The 23,632-nt window shown below is 45.2% G+C and overlaps 1 protein-coding gene across 1 annotated transcript in view; it reads right to left on the bottom strand.

Annotated features, from left to right (window-relative positions):
* The window catches only part of PRKCQ (protein kinase C theta), a 63,757-nt gene extending 40,694 nt beyond the window's left edge, over nt 1-23,063 (bottom strand). Inside the window, exons 1-4 of the mRNA XM_075081663.1 lie at nt 22,879-23,063; nt 4,158-4,311; nt 3,910-4,064; nt 2,639-2,764 (exon numbers count right to left, since the gene is read on the bottom strand). Of these exons, the coding sequence (XP_074937764.1) occupies nt 2,639-2,756 (118 nt within the window). The 5' untranslated portion in view covers nt 2,757-2,764; nt 3,910-4,064; nt 4,158-4,311; nt 22,879-23,063. The remainder of the gene's footprint in view (nt 1-2,638; nt 2,765-3,909; nt 4,065-4,157; nt 4,312-22,878) is intronic.
* Between the last annotated feature and the right edge of the window lie 569 nt (nt 23,064-23,632).

The raw sequence follows: 23,632 nt of genomic DNA, 5'->3' as shown, positions 1-23,632 counted from the left end.
GGCTCCCTTTTTGAGGGAGCCAAACACATCTATCATCTACCAGTGCTCCATTTGCAAAAGAAGACCCCTCCCCCCCCAAAAAAATAACAAAACCCACTTCCTCACGCTTTGCTAATGCTACACATGCTATATATCTGATCCATAATAGGAAATTGCAAAAGTCAGAGCAGAGCCGTCTACCAAAACAGTTCCAGAAGAGATTTTGCAGGGATTTGGGACTGGAGCTATCCTGGATTCAGCTCTGGGTTTAGGCATGTCCTACCCTGCATTCTGCACTCGCCGCTATATAGCAATCATGTATAGCAATAATGGCCATGTGTCAGAGCACAAGGCTGGGAGCCAGGTTTGTTTGCATCTGTTACCAGCTTTGCAGCTGAATCACTCCTGCTCCTTGGACATGCCACTTTAGCCAAAACTGGCATATCAGGGCATCAATGGAAATTATTTTTCAATCCTATTACCACTGAGTATCAAGCGCTTTGTGAAACCAGGGAGCTGGAGAGCAAACTATGATCAAAATAGTCACAAAGCAGGGATGCAGCTATTTCAGATATACTCAGCCAATGTTTGTCCTGAGACCTTCATCACCTTTTGCCATCTCTAAGCCTGTTTGAGCATGACAGCTCCTCAGGATAGTCATGCTGAGAGCATTTCTGGCATTTAGAGTCAGGCTTATCGCACCGAATGTCAGACGTGGGCCTCTGGGTGGACTGACTAAACTGCCCTTGGAGTCAGTGGAGAGAACTGGGCTTTTCTAGGGTGTGATTCATCAGATCCATTATGGACGTATACCTCAAGATGAGATGAATACAATCATGGACATCCCTGTTTGTTCCCCTGGGCTATAATGCAAAAGTGGTTGCCTTGCTCAGATATGAATATCCTTTCAGAAGACTGGAATTACTGGGGAGATGGATCCCACCATGACCTCATCTTGCCTTAGTCACCTTAAGGTAAGGTCAGCCATCTATACATTTAGACACCCTCCACCAGCAGCAGATTAATACCTCTCAAGGGTGATTCAACCTGCCCTAAGAGGGGAGTCTGAGGTGAATCAATCTCGGGAGTTTCCTGTTCCTACCACTGACATGACGAGGAGTCCCTCCGGCTGCCCACCATGCTCTGAGCAATGGCTAGATGAGTGCAGTTACACCCCAGCAAACAGAAATCTTCTAATAGAAGGACATAATTTCTCCTATATTCAGTCCTCACTAATGGAGAACAGTTCCCCCAAACACATTTTTGTATATCTTGTTGGTAGAATTCTTCTTCTTCTTTCATTATTATTATTATTATTATTATTATTATTATTATTATTATTATTATTATTATTGACTCTCAGGAGCACAAAAATTATGTCCCTTAGTTAGTACATTTTTGTTTATTAGATGCCACAAAACACTTTCAGCTCTGTGTAAGACAAATAAATATAGGTCTGTGCTGACCAAACTGGTTTTATTCACTTTTGAACTGACAAGAGCCTTCAATTTGAGCTATGGCTTTCAAAGAACTCATTAAAGCAAACAGCCAAGCCCTGCAGAAACCTGAAATAAGACATATTTTCAGTAAAAAGTGAGATCTTCGAGATATCTTGTCATGCAGTATTTTCTGTCCTTTCGAATTTACCAGTTACCACACCTTCCACATCATTTAAAGTATAATTTAAGCCAAGACAAAGTTCAATGTGATAAATTCTGACTTTTAAAAAAACCAAATAAACATGCAAACAAAAAGTGAAATGTGTTGGTTAAAAATTCTAAAATTTATCATTTTTTAAACTACTTTAACATCCTCTAGAGGTTAGAGTAATAGGGTTTCTCAAGGAATAAAAAGGGATTTCTGAGTTAGCTTAATTTTTCAAAGAATCACAGGAGTCAAGTTAGGAATTTATCAAAGACTTAAGATAAATAACAGCCAATATGAGGAATTCTCTAACACTGAAGGTCTTGATCTTCATGATTCTTGAAAAGCAGAACTGAAGAACTTTTCACCCCATTACAGGGATTATTTTCATGCATAAGACATATAAGAAACATTTTCCCAATGAAGACTCATTGATGTTGTTCAATCAGGAAAAGCATGCAACAATCCATATATCCAGACACAGAAAACAGCATAGCAGGGGGTTTCCCTTTCAAACATTTTACATAGTACAGCAATTACACAGAGAAATTAAGTCTCTCTGCAAAGACTGGGGCTGTTTGAGGGTTATTTTTTTAAAATGGTGGAAGTTGCTGGACCTGTCAGTTCCTCAAAAAAATGTGATAACCAGAGACAGCCCTCCCAGGATATTTCCAGGACACCCAGACTTCATTTGTCCCACTGACAAGCCAACAACTGCTCATATAAAAGTGAAACCCAATACGGCTCAGCTCATCTGCTCTGTGACATGCTAGGACTTGTAATCCAGTTGATAATAACCTTAAATAGAAGACATAGACTTGTTAGGCATCATCATAAAATCAGATTGCATTGCAGGCCTTGCCAAACCCAAACTTACACTGTGCTGAGACACAGAAGGCCCTTCACAAGCCCTTATAAAGATTTACCAATGTGCTTCCTACACACCAGTGATGACATAGTAAGGTGTACACGTCTTATAAAAGCTCACACACATACTTAAGACCTCCCCACTTACCTGACTCCACGGCTTCTTTAACCATCACAGCACAGTAAGGGTTAATCACCTCCCCCTGGGATGGCAGGTAAGGGCCACTGTCGTAGTTGGATAAACCAATACGCAGAAAGGGAGACATGACAAGTCCTGTGTCAAACAAAAGACAGGCGATATTTGGGAAGAGTCTAAAAATTCCCTTGGGTTTTAACCAGCCTCTTATCTCCGTCGGACAGGGTTACGCCGGCCGTTAGTTATCCATCCAGCTGGAGACTCTCTGACTTCCTCCACTGTCTAGCAAGATGATGGAATGAACGAGTGTCGTTTAACGTGCGTAAGGTAGCGTATCTCAGCTGTCGGCTTAATGGCGTAGCTGAACCCATCGCAGGGCTGGAAAGACCCGCAACAGCAGCTTTGAGTACTACTGACTTGACGCCAACCATCAGGAACGAGACTGACAATACACAGAAGCCAAATCGGGACTTTCTTGGCTGGGATAACCTCTGCTGTAATTTATGTTGAGTCACACGTTCAAGAACCCAAATTCTATGAGAATAGAAAGGGTTTCGGGAATACAAGGCTGTTGGAAGCCTGCAAGCTGAACATGAAACTGTGAAATAACTGCGTACTATTTATATACAGCATGGAAATGATCCGGGCATTCAACTGCCTGCATGCTGACCCATATCCATAAGTGAAGCTATAAAGAGAAAATTCAGCTCATACGAACCACACAGTGTAGAGTGGAGAAAAAAAAAATGGATCTCAGGATAATTTTAAGCAGCTGAAAACAGAAACATATAAAAACAAGATTCCAGGAAACACAACAAAGCCTTTAGGTTGGTCTTCTCTGTAGGCTCTTCCAGAGCTTCCAGAGAGAAAACTTAGTGAAAACAGAAATTAACTGCTGTAGCTGGTGTCCATCATTGTGCCATCTGGGCCCAAGGACCGGGATTTTCCACCCCACTTTTGTGTCAACTTCTGAGCTTGTCATTCCTGGCTCCCATTCTACTCAATGGGGAGCAGGAGGCACTTAGAACTCAACAGCAGATGTCTACATCTTGGACCACCACCGTTAAACAACATGAGTCCTATCACCAGCTGCTACCCGTCAAATATATTGACAACAATATATTGTTCAACTGCAACAGCAAAAAGTTGAATGACTTATGGTGTGGGATGCAGCCCACGTCTCTTCTCCTTTTTACACATAAAATGCTCTATCCCAAGGGCAGCTTCCCTACCCTCACACAGAAAAAGATCTAGATTCTTCACTGGGAATGGCATTTTCTTACCTGTAAATGGTATTTTCCTGACAGACAAGTTCAGTCTCTGGCAAAAGGGTCGTCTCTCTTCATCACAATTGTGGACAACATGGAAAGGATTTTCTCAGATGAAAGAACGAGGACAACTGCTCCTCTGGCTGGGATGACTTTAAAACTTGGACTCTCTGTTCAAAGAGACAGGAGGCAAGACCATCAAGGAGAGGGGAAAACTTGAAAAACCAAGACGTAGCCCTTTGCTTGATTGTCTTCTCTCTTACCCAGCAGTGTGGAGTGATGAGTTTCCATCAGCCCCCGTGCAAAATTCTAGGGCAACTGTAAAACTCAGAACAACTTTCTGTTAGTGTGCGGCCAGGTCGCAGCAGGTTGGTTTATTGCTTGTGTCCTGGATATGGTGAGATCTTTTCCTTCTTTCTGTTTTATAAAACGAAGACAAACAGCTACAGTTAGAACTGGGACTGAAAAGCCAACTATTCTGGCCCGAATATTCACAAGTACTGGCCGCTCACACTGCAACACTTTCTGACACTTTGGCAAACAGACGGCCCGTGTAGCCAACTGCAGCTATACTCTGATAGAGATTTCAGCAGAGGAGGCTTCCCAGGATGTTTCCCTAAATTTATTACCCTACATAAGGCCAATCTATACAACAGCCAGTATAGGAAGACCCTCCTTCCCATTTGAGCATAGTAGGTTAGCTAACAGCCTGGCTGATTTTTCAGGAACACAGCAAGGACTCATAAACCCTCTCGGGTTTCTGGGGAAGACAGGATAGGACAGAAAGAGAGAAAAAAAATCCTGTGACTCATATCTACTGTGTATCCCTAGGAATGCACAGATCATAGGCCACCAGCAGCTACCAGACCTCCTCTGAAGACTGTCCAAGGACCTCTGCATGTGGCATTGCCCTCAACTGGGAAAACATCAGCATTTTGCAGTTTTAGAGAAAGTAGTGGGAAAGGCAAAGCACCACCTGGGGCTGGATGCAGGAGATTAGGACAATCCTGTTCTCCTCTGGATGAGGGCAGCATCTTTCTGAAGGGTGTTTCACAAACACATTATCCAAGTGCCTGATGAACTTGGTCTGGAAAGCCACTTGCATTTAGATATTCAGGCACAGGTAGCTCTGTAAGGAGGGGCATCTGTGGCACTGCACAATACTACAGGGAAAGGTTTATGAGTGGTCTGAGGCACAAAAAGGCTAAAATTTCTGCCTGGACTGACAGAAGCAGAGAAATCTGATCAAATTAAGTAGGAAAAAATCTCTTTAACAGGAAGAAATATATGTCTATATATTTCCCCCCTCTGTTTGATGCAATTATGTAGCCATTTCCTTTGTTTCAAAAAACAAGAAGCCTACTTAATCTAAAGACAAAAGGAAAAACAAATCAAAGGGTCTCTGGCAGCAGGAGAGAAATACAAGTAGTTGCATGTTCAGTCTGCGCAATGCAGCATCACTGTGGAAAGCTAACGAGAGCCAAAGACTAAGGCCAAAGTCAAAACATCTGCATCACGACTCTGTGTGTGAACAGAGATGTATTCTCTCTGCCTCCAATCATACTCCTCTAATACTTCTGGTGACTGGTGGGCAAGAGATGATTATGTATCCTCTTCCAAATCCCCAATTCCCACACCCTTGGATTTTAGAACCTATTGTTCCATGGATGGGAGCAGGAGGAAGTGCAGGGAGGGCCTCCCTTACCCAGACTTTCAAAACTCACCTTGAAAAACTCAGGGTACTAGCCCGAATTACTAGTCAACAAGTTGGGCATCTAAGAACATGACTGATGCTAAAGGAAGCCAAAAGTTTTTTGATTACACCTCAGCACTAAAATGTAGTAACGCTATTGGCTCAAGTACTAAAGAAACAAAATTAGGGCTAAAAGTTTGAGCCTGGCATTCATCACAGTTCAATGAAATCAATGTAATTTAGTTAAAACTGTCAAAGCATCTTGTTCTGCTAAATACTCACATCACTGCTCCAAAAATCACTCGCTGGATCTGCTACAAGATACCTGTTCAGATCTATGGATCTGCTCCCTGAACAGAGACATTTAAAACTTTTCTTAGTCTTAAATGCTGGACACCCCCTCCCTCCCCCCTCCAGTGCAATACTTGATTTTGGCTCTGTGCAGTCAAGCACTTCATGAACAGGTTTCCCAGAAAGGTTGTGGAGTCTCCATCCTTGGAGATATTAAAAAGCTGTTTGGACATGGTCCTGGGCAACCTGCTCTATGTGGCCTTGCTTTAGCAGGAGAGTTGGACAAGGTGACCTCCAGAGGTCTCTTCCAAGCTCAATCAGCCTGTGATTCTGTGAAAACACAGGAGGGACAGATCTCACCTATTCCTAGATGTCTACAGCACCAGCGTCTCCATGTGAGGGAGTTACCTGGGCTCCTGAGAGAGGAACCAGCACCCTCAGATCATGAGCAGGACCCATTTTAGACCCCTCCACTAGCATGTGATGAACCTGTTTCTCTCCTTTCAGAGCTAAGGGGAATGCCTGGGGATGACCTGTTCACACAGAGTACCTCCACTGCAGAAATCTGTTTTTGATCAGTTTCTTCAAGCCATTAGATTTCAAAAAATCCCCAGCATTGTATCAGATCTAAAAAAAGACGTATGCTGGGACTTCACATAAACCGGTCTATTGCATGAGATGTTCTGCCACCACCAGCAAACAGGCGAGAGTTTTCTGCCCAGCTGCAAAGCACGTAGGTCTGGCACACCTAGTGTAAGCACTAGCAGATCAACAGCTGCCCATATAAGCCTTGCAAAGTCTGGCTAAAAGCTAGCTAAAATCAGAGTTTACTGTTATACCAGCCTTGCGTGAGCACTCTGCCCTGGGGTGAATTTCTTCACCCTGTCCAATAAATCAGATAGATAACTGCTTTCCTGATTCTCTCTCACTGTCTTTCCTGAAACCACTTTGGCTTTGGCCCAAACATCTGTTTTCCAGGTCATATCTCCAGCGTTTGCCACTACAGGATGGCCATTTGGCTCACATCCATAGCCATAAACAAGGAACAACACAACTCAGCTCCAGCAACTGCTCACTGTAATAGCAGCAGTTTAATTTAACACTAGAAGCAGCTGCAATGGATACGGAGGGTGTCTGCTTAATTTCCCAGCAGAAAGGATACTATAAGTTGTCTGAAAACTAAGGATGAAATGTATCTTTCTATAAAGGGCCACCTGTAACCTGTCCTCCAGTAAAACACTAAACACGGTGCAATTGACAGTCAGCAGTACCACACCCTGCTTTGCTGGCACAGGGAAGCTTTGCCCACCCTGGAGAATAATGCAACATATGGAAATCATTCCCAGATGATATTCAGAAGTAATAAACTCCTTAATATCCTTAATTAGTCGTGGTTAAGGAGAGAGGAAGAAATGAGCTCCTGCTCCTAGTCGGTGAACGAACTGCGTTGAGGACAGCTGCTTTTAGTGGGATTTATGCTTTTGTGTTTCGGTGAATGGAAAAGGATGCATGCCTGATACAGTAAAGATGGCAATTGACTGAATGATGGCCAACCATGGGGGAGGGGAAGTATTTCTGGATTTGAGATGCTGCTTTCCTAATGTCATCAAACGCTCATTTTCTAGAGGTCAGAGGGAATATTTCCAGCTTTCTCCCCTTTGTTGCATGCAAACTCTGCGTGCAAAAAGAGTTCATAATCTGAGGATCAGCATCACCAAGACGGAGAGGAACCAGCAGCTGTAGCTGAAGGGTATGAACTTTTCTTCACCCCCTGAAAGGCATCTCCCAGCCAAAAAGGCAGGTCCTGACCCTGCAAAGATCTGTTTATATAGCTGGTGGAGACCTGCACATGAGCATTACTCAACACACCTCAGGGTCTTCCTGCAGATTTCAAGAGCAACACTGAATACCAGCAGTGATGGCTGGAGTCCCTGTCTCTGCCCCCTGACTCCTCATATCCCACAGACCATACAGTAGGGAACAGAGATCTAAATTCCCTTGAATGACTTTCACTTTGGGTGCCTGTATCACCCATTATTTCCATGGAGATCAAAGCAGCCTTTTCGTAAAGGAGGAAGTTCAGAACCCCTCCAGGTGCCACTCAACTTTTCCCACAGTTTCCTTTTACAAGGCTGTGGATCAGAGGAGGAGGAGGAAAAGGAGGGGAATTTGCACAGCCATTTAATGTTCTCTCTTTCTATAGTCAGCCACCCCATCTGCAGCGTCTTGCAAAGGCAGTGGAGGGAGAGGGTGCGGAGAGGCAGGACCAGCAGCCTCTGATGGGACTGGTACAATACCAGACTCTATGCAACTAAAGACCCTCTCAAAACTTCAAGAAATAACTTGAATTCAAGACGTAGGTGATGCTTTCCATACAAACCCTTGCCCATTGCTTGCAGACACAGAGGAACCAGGCAAAGCATTTCTTCTGCCATGTGGAAGTGAGGTTTGCTGATGTTTCTGGGGGGAATGGCAGGCACAGGAACGGGCATTTCTCTAAGTCTCTGGAACACCTTGTGATGCTGTGTTTAGAGCAAGCTGTGTGTATCAGTTACAAGACGTGGTCTCCTATATATAGCCTTACAAACAAGTCTATTTGGACTCTGCTGAGTTCACATGGTATCTTCCTGTTGCATTTGTTGTACACAAGGCAAGACCGGAGCCTCACACACATCTATTTTCAGATCTTGTACATGATTTAGCTTCAGTGGAGTTAACGCAGGTGTGAAAGGGTTGGTATTCATCCCACTGGGGGAACTGCAGAAAATTGCTGCTGGGAATGCCAGTGGTCTTTGCATACATCCACAGACTCTAAGACAGAATCTACAACCATTCTAGCAGATACATGTAGAGCTGGGTCTTAAAAACTGGGAATTTGTACTTTGCTATCCTTAGGTCTCTGCATAACAATTGTTTTTAACCTGACCTAAATGCAGGCTATGTCCAAAGACATGGTCCAGCTTTCTACCCCATCTCATACTGCAGGTTCCCAACCTCTTTCAGCACAGCCCGGTGTCTGTGTAGGGTTTGGGATCAGGGAACAGATTTCTCTAAAAGCAACCCTTCTTCTTTACTTGGCAAGCGAGTTTGCAGCTGCATCCTGATTCAACTGATCGAGCATGGACGCGGGGGCCCGCACTGAGCAGGAATGGTGACATGGGGGTGGTATGGAGCAACTGCATTTTGGTTGGGATAAAGAGACCGAGAAATTGTGGTCTTGCTGTCAGTGAAGAGATTAAGGATGGATTCACATGAAAATATGCAGACAACTGCAGCACACACATAAACTATCACCCCAGCTCCCATCATACACAGTAAAGAGATATAAGTACTTGTAGGGGTGCATCACCATATCCTAAAGAAAACATTTAAAATAGGTTAAGCCAATCCCATCCTGGAATTGCTATTTCTCCACTATGGCTACATCTACCCAAAGATGCCCAAAATCAGTTAAGGCCTACTAATGATGTTCTGATGTCCAGTGAAAAGGACCCAGGTTGTAGGGTTTGTTCAGGGAGCAGATGCATTCACGTCTAACAGTTACAATAGCTTGAAAAGACACTGCAATACAGCTGGGTGGGGACCCCACACATCCTGCCTGTCCAAGGTCACCTGCTCTGAAAGTCGCTCTAGAAACGGAAAAAGGGTCTAGTGCCCAGGGACACTCCTTGACATGTATTAACTTGTTCATATAGAGGAGTTAAAGTCTCCCATCCAAAGGAGAACCTTCCAGATATGCCTTTTGTTTTCTAGTAGACAACATGAATTTATCTCCCCCTGGAGAGGTAAGATTTTTCATGCTAAAAATCTTACCATTTCTGTAAAATGGAAAGAGAAGCAGAGCAGACCCATCAAATCTCTACTGGGAATAAACCCCTCCAGGTCCTGTCCCTGCAGCTAGGTCACAACCCTTTCTTTCCTCACATTTAATGAACATTTGCTATGTTTGGTCCTGAAACAAAGCAAACTCGCACCCTCACCTGTCACACCTGGAACATGCACAACTATTCAGTTTGCTCTCCTTTGTAAACCTTTTTTTTTGTGCATTTTTTCCCCCCCTTTGGGTTCAGATTATTCAAAGGAACTTGTTGGGTTTGCTTTCTTATTTTCCTAGAGAGCTTCTGGTTAATTTAATTTCCTGTATCACTCCATTTCTGCAACACTCAGGCCACAGAAACTAAAAAGAAATGTTTTTGAGTATTTATTTATAATTGTATTTGTTTATAATTTTTAATACTGACTTCTTTTTTCAGGTTTTAGTTGCCTTCTAACAAACACGGGACAAACCTCAAGCAACAGTGCCCAGTTTTTCAAACACTGTAGACAAAATGTTTGCAAAGAGCTTTTCAATGTAACGAGGGAAATAAAACTAGCTTGAAGTGAAATGTAGCTACAATGTCTCCTTTCCTTTGGCCTCTTGTTCGTTAGCCCAGCAGTTCCTGTATTTCTGTAAGATTTTAGTACTGGTTCACAGACTTCTTGTTGTTTTTTTTTTTTTTTTTTGTTTTGGTGTTGTTTTTTTTTAAATGACACAGGTGGAGTTTGCCTCAAATACTTCACCATCTTGTATAAGGATGGTCGTTAATGCACTGAACTTCCTGCCAGTGCCAGCATCTGCACCTGTTTTTTACTTTCTTTCCCTTAAAAAAAAAAAAAAAGAAAATGTCCCAAGGATGGCGGCGGGACCATAACGGGACATATCAACATCCTTCCTCTGCAGGCACAGTTTCACATCTAAGGTTAACCTTGTTCAGCCATAGAGGTATTTCATGTCTTTATTTAATCTGGAAATCTGCTAAAGGTATTTGGATCCAGAATCACAGAAATGTTGGGCTGGAAAAGAGCATTTTTCTCATCCCTTTGCCTCCTGGCGGACTACAGCTACATCATCCTTGATGTATCTGTCTAGCCATCTGTCAGGATTGAAGCTTCTTGTGTGCTTGGTGTTGCCACATACCCCTCAAAAATATAGACAAATTTTCTTCAGAGGAGCCTTGAATTGAAACTGGAGTCCACAGTAGACATCAACACCTCATTTCTGTGACACATGGGACTTTGGAGATGTATTTTAAGAAACCGATTTTTATCTAGGATTGTCCCATGTTTCTCCAGATCTTGCCCTATTATTTAAGGAGAATTAGCGTTTTCTCCTCGCTCCTTTCCAGCACTGGACATTTCCTATTAGGGACAGCAGTTAGGAACTGCAGAAAGATGCCTGACAACTTCATTTTAGGCACACCAACAGCACAAGCCCAGCTCTGGTCCACCCCCCGCAGCTGCCTTCTCCTTCCCCTGCAGTCCTCCCAGTAAGCCTGCAGGAACCTCTACCCCTGTAAGCACCTGGCCCAGCTCGCGCTTCGCAATGAACACCACCACAGATACTACAGATAATTCAGCTTTCTCCACACCTTTGCAGTTTCATGTTTATTCTTAAACACCTTAAAAGCAGAAAAAATTATTTCGCACAGCAGAAGCTGGCAGAGCTGCAGCTTCTGTCTTCATTATCTGCTCCATCAGTCTTTGCTTCCGTGGCTTCACGAAAATGACCCTTGATTAGGGTTGTTTGTTTTTTTTTTTTTTTCCATCGATCTCAGGGCTCCCTTCTGCAGATGCCACACCTGTGCCCTCTCCTGTCAACACCACCGCAACACCAACCTCTATGTCTTTCCCACTGCCAAAACCTCTGGGCTCCAGCCACCTCCTTAAATAAATTCTGACATATCATTCCCTCTCCCTCAGTCAGACCAATGTAAAACTATACTTCTATTTAAATAAGGAAGCAGTGGCTCCAGCTAGGCTGAAAGCTCTCTTCCCACTTATAGCTGGGTGCCCTATTCTCAGTATCAGAGCCTTGGGTGGGTTCCTGAGACACCGTCCATGTCTGTCTCTTCATATTTTTCCATCTCACCATTTAGCTCACATCAGTTCTCTGAGCGGTCATTAGTCCACCAGTTTCTTTCTGTGCTTCTGCCCTTAGTTATCTCCCTGACTGGGTGGATATAGGACACGCAGTGGGTGGAAGAATGTAATACAAAACACAGTCATAATGCATTTTAGCCCAGAGAATCAGTTTTTGGTTTTGGTTTTGGGTTTGTTTGGTTTTTTTTTCATACCACCGCCTGGATGCTTAAGCAAACCTTCACGGGTTCATCTTCGCACTGTGTGAAGAGCTAAGTTGTGACGATGCAGACAACACCTCCATCCCTTCTCCCCAAAACTCACACTCTTTTCCCTACGGACTAGCCCTGGCTCATGCTGTTCCCTGAGCTCAGCAGGTGGCACAGAGCCTCGCATAAAGCAAATGTTCAGTCCATCCTACACTAGCTATCCCAGTATTACCGTGGCTCACAATCCCCAGGAACCACGCAGGGCTCACCTCAGCATCTCTCTCCTAGCTCAGGTAAGCAATGCAGAGAACAAGGAAGATGTGCTGTCCCTCCTGCACACACCACTGGCCAGAGAAAAGCTCAGTTACACACTCAGATATCCAGGTGCGACAGTACAGGTAGTTCTGGTGCACTCACAAAATCCCAAACAGATATGAGCTCAAAAGCCGTGTCACCTCTGTACAATGGCACGAGTTACAGCCATAGCAGCATTTGCAAAGATGCAACAGATGATTGTTTATTTTAGACAAATGATGTCCCTTTTACTATGATCAGAAAAGGAAGGATTGACCAAAGAAATCCAGGCGGTGCTTTGGTCTAGAGATGAAAAAGGCTATAATCAGTTACCACCCCTTCCTCACCACCCCCAAAACGAATAAAGTCCCTTTTTCTGAGGTGATAGCATAGTTGTTGCCTAACAGAACTGCAGAGCCAGAGGGGCTGTGCACGTGGGAGCTGTACCATCAAGATGCATATTGGTGGCTACTGGGACTCCAGCAAACACATACAGCATTCCCTGAAAGGATTGAATTCAGAGGCGCGCATCAGTACCATGGTCCAAAGCTCATTCAGTTAACACCACGTTCTCCTTGTCTACCATGCCACTGCCTTCTGCTTGCTCCTCATCCACCACCACGGCCTCCCTCTGTGTGATTACCAAGAGAGGTCCATGAGCAGATGGGGCTGTAGCTAGTGATGCTTCTGCGAGGGTCCTCTGCCCAAAAGGGACCACAGTCACCAGGAACCACCCTATGCCAACCTCTCTCACAGACACATGGGTGCGTCTATTGATCCTGATACACTGGAGGTGCCCTTCCCTCCCCTCTTTGCCCAAACAAACCAATATATGGCTGGGATTCCTGACTCCTACTCTCTACTACCCTACCTTTCTACTACCCACTCCATATACATCTTCATATGGACTATTCACCCCAAGCTCCCTTCATGAATGACAGAAAAAAAGACACCTGCTGGGTTTTTAATCTCCATATCTCCATGTAGCTGACAAAAATGGGTCAAATGCCTGGTGACCTCAAACACCTCTTTCTCCCCACAGCCGACAGAGACCAGGTGGCTAGTTCAGGTGGAGATGTCTGTCTGGCATTTAGGCTTCTGAGACAAGAGGGGATGGCTCCCAGCTGTGGTGTCCCACCTGCCAGCAGTTAAGCAAATTCAGAGATCAGCTTATGGGTCTTCGTCCGCATTGACACCGAGACGAACTAACACACGTATTGCAGGGAGAGACCAATAAGCTGAGGGCACAATGATGGCTTTGCCTAAGTGCAATGGACTCTGAACCAAAACTCTCTAAAACCTTTATTTAACTTTCCATGGGGTTTGAATCTGGTATATAAATAAGGCAGAAGGACAATGTTAATAACTATGAACCGGAAAAAATGACATAAGCCGCATAACTGAATTTTCTAATGACGAGATTTGGTAAAAGCACCATTCTTTCCAATCTCACTACGAAACACATTACAGGTTACCACCTTGTTTTGATGGCAGGGGTCAGGGAGACACAAAGCCATTTTCAAGAGACCTTCTTTATCTATTTTGCTCAAATGTTTTAATAACAAAGTCTGTAGTTGCCCTGACAAACACCCTCCCCTTGTATGAGGGGGAGGAGGGAACAGGGGCGCTGAAAACGGAAGCTGGAGGATGCATGTTCATCATTATTTCACTGATGTTATAAATCAAAACATAAATAGCAAGTGTTACTGCAAGGGTGGGAGGGGAAAGCCTGGGTAAATTCAGCTCTCAACATGCGCACAGTCCTTCAAGACAAATAACGGTGACTACCACATCAACATTTGTCTCTCTGGTTTCTGTGGATAAGTAGGGTACGACCTTGTCCAAATCCCATTCACAAGCCAGGACAAATCTCTATAAGCCTCAGCTGCTTTTTCTGTTCTCAACATAACAGGCCCAAAATGCCTCCTCCTTCGCTCAGACTGATTCTTCCCCCATCACCACTATTCCTGACTTGTACTGCTGATTTACATCAGAAGGGGAGCAGGCTCATCAGCACATAGAAACTCCACAGTAAAATCAAATGACCACATCAAAAACCTCCCCAGAATAAAAGGATTGAATCCAAGTGAAAAATTAATCATATGCAAGTTTAGTTTTGAAACAAAAGAGAAGTTTCTGCTCCCAAGGCACTTGCAGAAGTCTGGAGCAAGGTTCATGGGGATTTATGGCAATAGATGACCCCAAAGCTCTTCATTAATGTGACAGCCATCCTGTTGCTGGCTGTGGAGTCCCTGAGTACCCCTGTAGATTGTTATCTGCCTTTTACAAAATCATGCGTTCGTTAAAAGACCAAGCTGAATTAGTGCTTCACTTGTGCCAAGGCAAAGCTGCAACAAGCTTGCACGTTTCAGGACAGTTACTCCAGCCTTACACGTATGTGCTTGCATATAAATCCTTCTGCCACTAACATTTCTCTCTCTTTTTTTTAAATTAAAAATAAAATTAAGGCCACATACCTGGGCAGTTTATTTAGGTTACAGGTTCATTTTGGCCTCTCAGGCAGAGACATTTAGCTCACAGTGAGGTTACTGCTGCTGCATGTTTGGTCCCAAGCACAGAACTGGGTCCAAAGTGTTGAGTTACTGCCTCAGTGATGACAGAAAGAGACAAACTATACACCTACCAAACCCAAGAAAAGCTTACTGTCACTTCAAAGTTGTGAATACATTTGTTAGAGGGGTTCTTCTCCCACAAAACACCAGAATAACTTCACAAAACTCTGAGTCAGCCAAAGCCCTACAGCCAGTCTGCTTTGAGAATACATCCCCTTTCACGGTTGATCCCTGCATCCCTGAGATGAGCTACATTAAATCCACACTCTCAGTAAATGTGTGCATGTATAGTGGTGTGACAGCCCTTCTGGTTATTGGGATGGACTGGGTTTATCTGCTTTTCCAGAAAGCATGTGGTACATGGGCATATGAAGGAGGAATTGTACTTCCTGGCCTAGGGGGTGCTGGCTGCTCTGCAAAGAAATATCCAGATGTGGCAACAAAAGGGGAATCTGTGCTTGACTTAGAGCTATTGTTTGGGTTACAAGTTGTCTGCTGTACTGTTACTCGCCATTTCAAATGCCTCAAACTTATCAAGGTAAGAAACAGAGGAGTCCAGATGAGTCTATGCCCTCATAGATGACTTTTCAGGGCTGTGATTTAGTCCACCACACTTAGCCCAGACAGAAGTGAGGAGCAGGTCCATGCTGGTGGCCAGGGAGAGGCATTTCTTCTCACCTTCTCTACTGAGGTGCAAAACTTGTTACATCCAGCATGCAAAGACAATTCATTATGTTCATTGCCCCTTTCTGGCTACATCCCTTCCTGAGGGCAAGGGTACATCTCCCTTCTGTCCTGTGAACAGCACGTATGCTACAAGTGATTCTAGGTCGTGACGGTCCTACTAAACCCAGACGAGGCATTTTGATCTTGCAAAGTAAAGCCAGTACTGTTGGGATTAGCAGTGCATGAACACACATGTCCCGCACTGAGTGGACTAAGATATCTTCTCTCATCCCAAGAGCAAAAGCACATCCATCCCTTAGGTATATCTCCCTTTGAAAGATCCTCATCCGTCCTGCCTACAGGGAACAGTCCCTATCATATACTATTGCTCAAAGTGTGCCTGCCAGAGTGCTGCTCTATCAGGCCACAACCAGACGTGGGACTGCGCTGACGCTTAAAAGGTCTTGCTGACTGCAGCACAGCGCTTAGCCTTGTTATTTTATTAGCACAGCCATTACTATGCTGATAAATGCAATGCAATAAACATAGGGACACGCTTGCTCGGAGAAGAACATCCAGTGGCTCACACCAGCTATCAGGTGGAGCTGTGCGTCCTGCCTGGCAGGAAGGCGTGGGCAGCAGGTCCCAGGCCTTTGCTTAACACCAAAGACATGCCAGCAAGGGAAAAAAAAGTATCACTGTGGGAATGTGACCAGGCATCATTGCTTTGGTTTAGACTGGGACTTGCTTTGGGCTATGTAAGGTGAACATCTGGGTTCGCTAAGTTGACCTGGATCTCTTGAGACCTCACCTTCCACCCTGAAAGTAAGCAGTGGGTCCATATTGCCCATATGGTAGGAGTTTGAGGAAAAGGCATACTTGCATTATTGCACAGTCCGAGTGAGTCCACTCTGGTTCTGGGGCTAGATGGTCTTCTTTCCATAAAGAAGCAACAGGCAGAAAGGTCTTGCACCTTGGATATCACCTAACAGGAGGTAATTAGCTCAGTCTGTCCCAGGTACATTTTCTGGAGGTGCCTCTTTCTTACAGGGAGAGATGAACAAGGATGCTCTTGTCTTAGCTGTTCTGGCAAGGTGTGTAAGCATGAATCCTCATGCCCAGGAATGAGGCTAACAAAGCCAAGGAAAGAGCCAAAGATTCAAGAGAACTGAAGAGCACTTCCTTACAGTGTGCTAGACCTGAAAGCAGGTGAATCTCTTCACTCTTATGCAGCAGGGAAGAACGTACTAGCTGCCCCCAGCCCCACACCCACCTCTCACCACATACCTATCTATCTTCTACCCACCTCATTGTAACCAGCACCGCCTTCACATGCTGTCTGGCTATGCAGGGTTTTTCCTGCCCTAAACTGCTCTTGTGATGAGTCTGAGGTCTACCCTACCTCCACGCAGTGATCCACTTCTGCAGGCATGCTCGCATCTTCTCCCATGTTACCCCAGCACCCGGAACGACCCATTCGAACCAGTTTCAAAGGTCTTTTTCCTGTCTTTTTAAATGATAAACGCCTCCATGAGCTGGTGTTTTTTGTTGCCATAGAAAAATCTGTCAAACATATTTGACACAGACTCACTTTTTCAACTAAACGATAAATATTTTTTGAAAAAAAAGTTGGGGTTTTGCTCAAAAAAACTGAGATGTAAAGCCTGAAATCTTTGAGTCGTCCGGCCTATCATAATGCCTCATGGAAACTAGAGATAAGATTCTCCCATACCCCTATTCTTTCTGTCAACCAGGTTTATCCACAGGACCACATCTCCCATGAACACTATTGTCAGCGACACTGGGGATGGAGCTCACACCTTTCTGCACCACATAAAGAGGTCATGGTGCATCTTGGAAGCTCCAGAAAATCAGCTGAATGGAAAAGCACATGCCCTCTCTAACTAAATTCTTATGACACACAATAACAGCCTTCAGAATCAAAACGTTTTTGTTGTGGACCAAAATATTTCCACTTAAGAACTAAAAAAGCCTGAAAATTATCTGTTTCTTGGAAAGGAAAGCACTTTTATTTCTCTTGTCCTCTAAACCCAACTGAATCTGTAACCCTGAAGCTTCCAGCTTAGACCCTGCTCTTCTAACTCCTTACATGGGAGCTGGGAGCTATGCCCATGAAGAGCTATGATCTTGAAACACACAAGGTTGCACGACTTCCTCCTTCCTTCCATCTCTTTCTTTCACCATTTCTACTTCTAGATGTACCATGCTTTTGCTGCCTTTGCTATAACTCATTCCTACATATATTGTAAACTCTTTAGGATCTTTTTTTATGCGTTCATGCACTATCTCATCCTCAGCTCCTGGTCAGGGCCGTAGAAATTATGGAGACAGTCCTCTTACTGTCATGTTTTCTGATAATTATAAAGTGTTAAGTACAGAAAGGTTTTTATTGCCACCTTTGAATTCCTTTACATATCATGGAAAATGTCCCAACCACCTCCTATAGACATCTCTCTTTGATGTCACATCAGGTTCTTTCCTTTAACTCTTCGTGGTCTGGCAACCCTGGATGAAAACTGTCTGAATTTTTGATCATTGTAGGTGCCTTGTCTATGACAGGAGATGATTTCAGTGCAGCAATACTTTGATAAACTAATACATATTTCTCATGAAAAAAAGAAAAGGACACTTCTTATAATTGCTTTTTCTGTTTTTCCAGTTCATAGTCAGTGGCAATAGAAGAAAACCCTGCATCTTTTCTCTAAACTCAGGTATTCAGCAGGCATTACTGATGAGATACAAATAAAATAAATTATGCCATGAAAGATATAGTTTCTCCATAAAGAGTCTCTTCTGTCCCTGGAAAAGTGGTATCATCTCCTGATGGAGAGTGCCCTGGCCTTGGGCGACAGTACGGGGCAGAATGATCTTTTGTGCTGTTTCATTTGAAGCCTACAAGCAGCCCCAGCGACATTGCTCAGTGAGGTTCATAGCCTGGTTTGTGGGTATCGTGAGGTTTTTCACATTGTTCTGCTGGCTGAGATGCCTCTTTTTGTCTGCAAGCACCTCCCAGGCAGTTCAGAGCTACTTTCTCCATAATCTTTATGCAAAATGTGGGGGTTTTACCTCTGTTTTACAGACAGGTCCAGACTGACATGCAGGTCAGGTACTTGACAGCTTAGTGATGGAGTGTCAGTCAAACCCTTGCAGGTGAAAGCACTTGGCCATGCAGGAGAAGCATCGCAGAGGACACAGCACAAAGTGCTCACGTGATGAGCTGTACCCACCAGCCCTTTCCTCCCTGGTGGCCTGGTAGGGTGAGGATGCCCTAAACTGGTCTCAGCATTAAGACTCCCTTCACTTCCCTGGTGAAGCGGCAAGATCGTAGACATAACAGAAGTCACAGGAGCAACAGAATCAGACCGAGTACGATACACAGATGGCCACAAAATTCATAATGTCCCTGTTCTCACTTGTTTATCAACTAGAAAGTTTTTTGTCTTTTAGGGTTGGTATTTCTTATGCATACGCTCTGAGTATATTGTTGCATCTCCTGGAGATAAGTGAGACATTTGTACAGGACAACGATAAGACAAAGGGGATACAGGTCTTTTGAATGAATGCCAAGCAAATTAAAAGACATAATAATTGAGGCAGCTGAGAAGCATTACTGAGAAGCAAGCCAGCCCAAAACACGTCGAACATGACGTGGAAATGACCATTCACAAAAACCAGAAAAACGTTATGTAGAGCTTGTCATCTGTAAATCCCAGGGCTCTTCACAGCTCAGATAAATATCAAGAAATTCACTCTAGAGATAACTGAACACTACATCCACAGCACACATATGACACCAAGGTGAGAGAGACGAGGTACAGCTACGCGAAAGCTGCACCATTTTCTTTTCACCCTGCTCTGGGTGCCTCCCATACAACCGTACACTTCTTCCATGCAACATTTCTGCCCAAAAGGAGCAAACAGAGGAAAGGATTCTTACACATAGGTGGAACTAAAAATACCCCAAAACGGGATGGCACAATTCTGCCCCAGCAAGCTGCTCCAAAGCAATGGCATTGATCCAAGGTACGATACAAACCAGAGGAAATATCAGTTGTTTGTAATTTGAAAAGCAATCTGGGTTTGCTCCACACGCATCATCAAAGTTAATAAACGTTATCTTTACTGCTGGATGTGACCTGGTTGGTGGTGACAAACTAAAAATCTTCAGCAGGCCTGATAAATCACAAAATTAACACAAACAAGCAACGATACAAAAAGCACTTTGCAATCGGCTACAGAGAAGGGTTTGTAGTTTACACTGCCTTTGCCAATGTTTTCCTTCCAGTCAGGCCTACAACCAGAATTCAGATGCTCTGGTTAAGATGCAAGTGCAGGCAAACAGAGAACAACAATACGGAATGGAAACAAACTGTCACGGTGAGCTTGCAGGCTAACACAGACTGCCTTCTGATGTCAATCACAAACACGACCGGGTGAACATTTCTACGTGAGAACAGGCAGATAGCACGCGAGTAACCCTGTGAGGGAACTGTGCATGCACACTGAGCTGTAGGTACCTGTGATTACAGGGTCAAGGCTCTGGTTAGTCCTATAGGTGATTTCACACATAAAGGTTTTGGATGTTCCTACTACTGTATTGACTTTCTCTTCCTTTTCTACTTTGAGAATGACTTTTTCAAATCTTAGGCAAAGAACAACACTCTGCTTACACAAATCCTGGCTTCACCAAAAGGGGAAGCAACAGCAGAACTTGCAGCCAAGTGTTTTAGCTTAGATCCACAAATATATACGTAAAAAGCCAGAAACAGCTGCTATAGAGCAGCTTTCCTGACAAAGCCCTGGCAGGCAGTTAATACTTCACCTCCTTCCTAGGCTGCTGCAGAGCTCTTTGCAATTAAACCCAGACAATAAGAGAAGAAACCAAAAAGTTGCCATCAGAAGTTATATTCACCATATCACCTTGTTCAGAACGAAGTGGGAGAATATGCAGAGACTAAGTCGGAAAAGATCCCAAGCTGGAAAAATAAAATCTTGTCATGCAGGGAAGCTAAGCTGCTGCAGCTCTCCTTCCCTCCAGCCCTCCTTCCTTGTCTCTTTCTCTACGCCTTTCCTTTGAGACCCTCCACCTCTGACATGATGGTGAGGCACACAATGCAAATGTGAGAAGCTCTAAGAGTCAACTGAGTGACTTTCTCTGAAAGGAAACACACTTGAGGTAGAAAAAAAAAATTAGTTAGCTCCACCCTGGCAGTGTAGTAACCCTCTGCTCGTCGCTCTCCTCGCTGTGAAAACACGAGAAGCTTTACCCAGCGTAGCAGCATGACTACAAAAACAGCCTGGGCACGGGGGGCTGCTGAGATGCAGGACGGGGTTTCGGGGGGGGGGGGATCTGAATCTTCGACAGGGCTTTGAAAAAAATCCCAAAGGACACGTAGAAGCGGGGAGAATGCCTTAACTCTGCATTGCCTATGCCAGTGCCACTGTGGCATCGTCTTAAAGCAGGGAGCCTTTCAAGCCAGAAACCTCTGCACAGGTTGAGCATGACTTACTTCATTCATCATGTGTCCTCATAGGGGTTGGCCAAAAAGTCACATGAGGAAAATGAGGGGTTCGCCATAGCTCAGGGAGCTTTGGCAAATAAAGGCTGGTGGACGTCGAAGTTCCATGTCCAGCCTAGACACCGAAAAAGAGACAGAGGCAACAGCCCAGGGCCCACACCGGGATCCAGATTCAACTCTGATGTCAGGTGTTCAGCCAACGGCGGCTCGGTGGGTCGGTGAGCTCCAGGAAAGCAGCTCTCAAGGGGCCACCTGATACGTCCAGCTGAATGCGGCCCTGCTCCACCACAACCAGGTGGGACAGGAACCTCCTTGGAGCAGGTGCTCCTTGCTGGCCCCTCGACTTGGCTCCTAAAGCACATTCCCTAGAAACTCAAAAACGCCTGGTGGCCTCAAAGGGGATGTGGAGTCCTTTCTTCAATCAAAAAGAAGGATGAAAAAAGAAATGTAAAAAGCACAGGTCCAGGACCTCAAGGATTTGGCTGTTCAAAAATACAAAAGTCAGAGTATTGCTCTATTCACCACAAATAGTTCTGCTTCTCCCTCCCACCGCCTTTTTTTCTTTTTTTTTAATAGCAAGTTCAGTGAAACTTTATCTCTTCCTGCCCTAGTAACCCTACTAAATAATCTGCTATTAGCATGACTCAATTGAGTGGCTTTCAGCTGCTGAAGTAATTTTCTTTGCTACTGTTGTTTTATTGGTGGAAATTTTAAAAAGAGCCTGTAAAACGCTTTCCGCCCCTGTAAAGTTTCACACTACTGGAGATTAACATGCAGCCGAGTTAGTTAGTTGCACTGTAGTTATGTTAAAAAGGCTCCGATTACACCCAAGAGTTTAACTTCGTTAGCATTCAACGTGCATGCAGGGAACAAAACCCAGGTCCCAGGACCGAGCAGCCAGGCTGGGTTTTCGAGTCCCCTCCTTCAAAAGGAAATGCAGCTCACAACACTACGCAGCGGAGGAGGGATGGAGACCGTTCATTTCTTTTTACCGCTCAAACCTGCTTTCAAACTTACCACAGCACTCGTTTGTAGAATATTACAAGTAGAATATTACAAACTCGATCCGAAAATGATATACCCAGTAACCGAGATACAACATCACCTCTAAAACTAGACTCCCATCTGGCTGTCTTATTACATCCTGCTGTAACCAAGAAACACCTACAAAACATCACAGAACCTAGTGGGGGAAAGTTTTTTCCCTCTATATTTTCCCCAGTTTGTTTACTGTGTTGAATAACACTTTGGCTATAGTCGGTTTTCATTGTTTTTCTCATTTTCCCCTCTACTTTGTGTTGCATGAAGGCACATGGGAGAAAACAACACTTTTTTAAAGGCAGGAAAATGTGATTACGAAACCACAAACACTCGCAAAAGACATCAGGTATAGAACCTGAAAGTAATTTAAACTCTTATTTTAGAAGAAAAAAAAAAAAAGAAAAAGGACTCTTTGACTAAGTGCCAAGTTGACAACTTTAAAATCCCGTTAACAGGACAAGAACCGACAGCTGAAGCAGAGCGTCCTGGGCAGCGTCCCGGGTAAAATGAAATGCCAACAGCACCAAATAGTGCCCTAAACTTTCTCGCTGTCGCTGCCCCGCTGGGCACAGGTTCTCCCTCCTGCCCTGCGCGCCTCCTGCGCGCCCCCTGCGCGCCTCCTGCGCACCCACCGCGCTGCCCTGCGCTCCGCCTGCGCCCGGGGGTCTCACCCGCTCCCCACCAGCCCCCCGCACATCGCCCCGCAGCGGGACGCCCTGCCCGGCCCTACCCGCGCAACCCCCGCCGCCCTTCGCTCCGCACCGCTCCGCAGGCAGTACCTGCTGCCCGCGCAGCCCGGCTCGGATTAACCCGGTTCGGCTCGGCGCAGCCTGGTTCAGCTCGGCTTTGGCACGGCTTGAGCGCAGTTCAACCCGGCTCTGCTGGGCTCCGCCCGGTAAAACCCGGCTCGGCTGGGCCCGGCTCGGAGCGGCGCAGCGCTGCCCGCCGCAGCCGCCCCCGCCCCGCCGCCGCGGCCCGCGGGGGAAGCGCACGCCGGGCCTCCCGCTGCCACCGCCGGGGCTGCCCTCGCCGCCTCTTCCTCCCCCTCCTCCTCGGCACCACCCCGCTCCGCGCACCCCCGCCCCCCCCCCCGCCCTCCTCCCGTCTTTGCCCCCAAAAAGGGCCCGGTTCCCGGGGGCTGGGAGGTGAGCATCTTGTGCAGCCCTGCAAAGAGCCCCACTTTGGGGCTGCGTGCACAGAACCCCCTTTTGAAGACAGGAAAACCATGGCTGCAAAGAAATTCTCACCTAAAAGAATGGAATAATTAGGAAAACATGATTTTTTTTCCAGGTTGCAGAGCCTTGTCGTTGTGGCTAGCCAGGGAGGTTTGCTGAGGGGTGCAGAGGGGAAGTCCTTCCTCGCTCATCTGCCCCACTGTGTTACATTCTTGGCCATGGGTGTTTGAAACATCTCTTATCCAGTCAGGCTCAACCTCGCACCAGGTTGCTGTATGAAAGAAGGCCAGGTGGTACCTGTTTGGTGCACCCCTTTCAGAGCTTGAGGGTGTCAGAGGTGGGTTTTGCCTGGGACATC

The sequence above is a fragment of the Phalacrocorax aristotelis genome, chromosome 1, assembly GCF_949628215.1.
Source record: "Phalacrocorax aristotelis chromosome 1, bGulAri2.1, whole genome shotgun sequence".
Taxonomy (NCBI): Eukaryota; Metazoa; Chordata; class Aves; order Suliformes; family Phalacrocoracidae; genus Phalacrocorax; species Phalacrocorax aristotelis.
The sequence above is the reverse complement of the archived record's forward strand: the minus strand, read 5'-3'. Positions and strand labels throughout refer to the sequence as shown.